At 33.3% G+C, this 3,690-nt stretch overlaps 1 protein-coding gene across 1 annotated transcript in view; it reads left to right on the forward strand.

Annotated features, from left to right (window-relative positions):
• Positions 1 to 3,690, forward strand: part of LOC111087062 — a 95,076-nt gene that overhangs the window by 27,569 nt on the left and 63,817 nt on the right. The window contains exon 2 of the mRNA XM_022392330.1: positions 2,869 to 3,072. Within this exon, the coding sequence (XP_022248038.1) occupies positions 2,869 to 3,072 (204 nt within the window). The remainder of the gene's footprint in view (positions 1 to 2,868; positions 3,073 to 3,690) is intronic.

Here is a 3,690-nt window from a genome sequence, read left to right on the forward strand (position 1 = left end):
TTATTAGGAAATAGTAAATCCCATCAGAACATTTAGCATTGTTTAAAATTAACTTATATGTTGTAGCTAATGGTTGTTAGGGTTTATTAGCATAACTGATACGTTACTTATTCTCGTTAACACTAAAACTTCTATTTTACATCTTCTGTTTATTAACATGACTGATACGTTATTTATTCTCATTACCACTAAAACTTCTATTTTATATCTTCTGTTTATTAACATGACTGATACGTTACTTATTCTCGTAACCACTAAAACTTCTATTTTATATAATCTGTTTATTAGCATGACTGATACGTTAATTGTTCTCGTCAACACTAAAACTCAACGACTACTGTCAAATTTAAAGGAATTTTTAGATTATTAGATGATCAGTCTTTCGAATATACAAATGGCTGACTTTGGACATTAACATAACTGAGTAAAAGGTAATTGTTAGTCAGGTTTTCAGACATCTTCAACTCGTTGATTAAGTATTTGCAATATCCTGATGAACAATTTGATTAAATTTTCCGTGAAAAGCAGTAAACGATCGATTCACATTTTAGTACAAATTAACCTGAGTTGAAATTAACTCTGTCGCGGTTGCTAACTAACTCCTTCGTGGGTTGTAACTGTTAGTCACTTGTTTAAGTTGATCCCCGATAGGGTACGAATTACGGTTGCTTTCACTTTAAATCATTTCCGGTCGACTATAGAATTATTATGCTGTAATTTCCGGTCAAAGTAGAAACTATTTTTGGCTCAAATAGTAGGGCACTGAGTAATGTAGTAGACGAATAGGTCACCAGGATGTGAGAGAAATTTTTATAACTATTTGTTTTTATTGAAACAAATAAAAATAATCGCAATGGCAAGTTTAATGTTTAACTGCAGAGTAATATATGAGATATATTTATTATTTCAAAAACAATCAAACCCTTAATTCTGACACTGAATTTCGATAGGCGTGGACCTTGGCTGTTGAAAACAAAACTAACATCTCTCCATCTTGCACTGTAACTTTTCCAAAACGACGAGATACTTTTTTCCATTTGAAACAGTCGAGTGTATAGGTAACATTTCATGATCAGAAAGCAGTTAACATTTAGTAGAAGATACTAAGACAACCTGGTTCTGCGATGAACTCGAAAGCTCGAACAACATCAGACCTGTATAAAACAGATACCTAGTAGATAAGATTATTGCCGTCATCAAGCTTAATTGGAGGCTACAATGTGAACAGAGCGAAGCTTCAGATCCTTGTCCTTGGACATCTTCTTAGTCTTTAACACACTAATCTTCAGCCAAGTCTACTTTAATAGCTTATGAGTACCACTGAAGGGATTGATTGGAACGTTGATGTGTGGTTCACGTTATATGTCTTCATAACTGTGTTCTTGTAGTTTGTTTTTAATGAACACTAATATATATTTTTTACATTTTTAACGTTTTCACTTAAGAGGTAATATGAGAAAAATTATTAGACATATATTTTTCTTCTTTTGATGTACGTTATCGAGGCTAGTGTAATAAATATAGAGAAGTCAACCAAGAAACTGGTATTTACGAGGCTTAACAATAAGAAGACTTAATGAGTTTGCTTGCTGTGGACTAGTCTAACTTTTTATGGATTTTTACCCATTTTATTTTTAACAGTTAGTTCTCTAAGAAGTGAAAACAAGAAACTAGCTTATTTCATTATGTGGATTAACAATGGTAACACCAATCATCTCCACAATAATTATACAGTTGAAAACAGCCAGGTTTATTTTAATCTCAGTGATCGGTTTATAAGAAAAAATCACTTCCTTTCTCTCTAAACTATAGTGGGAGCGGTGTTAGCCCTGTGGTGGAGCTCTGGATTTAAATTCGTGCGATACCGTAAAATATTCCTTGTAATTTAAGCTGTGGGTGAATTATAAGATGTGCTGCTAACTGTTTGACTTCCCTCTGGCTAGTGATTAAAAATTAGAGAACAATAGCGTTAGTAGCTTTGCTTAAAATACCAAATATTGTCTAAAGTTTATAACACTTTGTCAATCTCCCATTCATTGAGGCTGCAAGAAAGTACTAAGTGCTTAAAGTGATTTTATTTAAAAAAATGATAATTTCTACGAGGTCTTGACGGACAAAAAGAGTTTTAAATCATATTACCCATACCACAGTTTAGGTTTCGAATAACAATTAACTAAATGAAATTTAATATACTCTGAATGACGGTATATAAGTCATATGTTTTTATGGTATTAGTTCTCAAGCTAGAACTGGCCCCAAAAGCATAGAGAATGCAAGTATAATTATCATATCCAGTCCTAATTATGGCTTCATGAATCCGAATCGTTATGCATATTCTAAAGACACACACACATAAAAAGAACAATTGTAATTCTGACATTTACACTCTTCTTTGTTATTTATATCCCCCCCCCCAGTGGCACAGCGGGATGTCTTCGGACTTACAACGCTAGAAACCGGGTTTCGATACCGTGGTGGGCAGAATACAGATAGCCCATTGTGTAGCTTTGTGCTTAACTACAAACAAACCTTGTCCTTTATTCAATTTTTGCTACAAAGGGCTGGAACAAAGTAAGTTTTGGCACGCATCTTTAGGTGGCAGGATAAACATGCAATCTGCAGGTTTCTCAGTTAAATACAGATTTATTAAACGTACGTGGAACACATCTGTGAAAGGAACGTCACTTATGATAGGTGTTCTTTTTTTTATATAAACGTGTACTATCTAGAAAAATTATAATTTCTATAGCTTTCTACAAATAATGTATTTCTAAACAGATTTATATTTACACTAATATAAACGGCATTTTGTTGACCAACTTCCTCAAGATTGGTAATGCATCACACACTTTATCCTTCTATTTTCAGTTCCGGCGGATCTGTTTCATTTCTGCCGTCGGACGTCAGCCATGAAGATTTCCAGTATCCCTTCACAAGAGACGACCCTTTCTCCCACAAAGAGGATGGCTGTTTTTGTATGGAAGACCCACGCGATCACGTGCTGGCTTGTCACTGTCGGGGAGATTCTGTCACTGACATTCCTTCAAATTTAACCCAAGGAATCGTCAGGCTGTAAGTTTATTAAACAAGTGTTCACATTTTTTTTGGTGGTTCCAGCTATGTTGAATATATGTGCAAGTTTGCGCACTTTCCTTGAAAGTTAATTTTAAACGATACTAAATGTTCTGATGGGATTTACTATTTCCTAATAACCATTAGCTACAACACATAAGTTAACTTTAAACAATGCTAAGTGTCCTGATGGGATTTACTATTTCCTAACAACCATTAGCTACAACATATAAGTTAACTTTAAACAATGCTAAATGTTCTGATGTGATTTACTATTTCCTAATAACCATTAGCTACAATACATAAGTTAACTTTAAACAATGCTAAATGTTCTGATGTGATTTACTATTTCCTAATAACCATTAGCTACAATACATAAGTTGATTTTAAACAATGCTAAATGTCCTGATGGGATTAACTATTTCCTAACAACCATTAGCTACAACATATAAGTTAACTTTAAACAGTGCTACGTGTTCTGATGGGATTTACTATTTCCTAATAACCATTAGCTACAATACATAAGTTAATTTTAAACAATGCTAAATGTCCTGATGGGATTAACTATTTAGAAGATATAAAATAGAAGTTTTAGTGTTAACGAGAATAAGTAACGTA

This window comes from Limulus polyphemus, unplaced genomic scaffold (assembly GCF_000517525.1).
Source record: "Limulus polyphemus unplaced genomic scaffold, Limulus_polyphemus-2.1.2 Scaffold1697, whole genome shotgun sequence".
Lineage (NCBI taxonomy): Eukaryota > Metazoa > Arthropoda > Merostomata > Xiphosura > Limulidae > Limulus > Limulus polyphemus.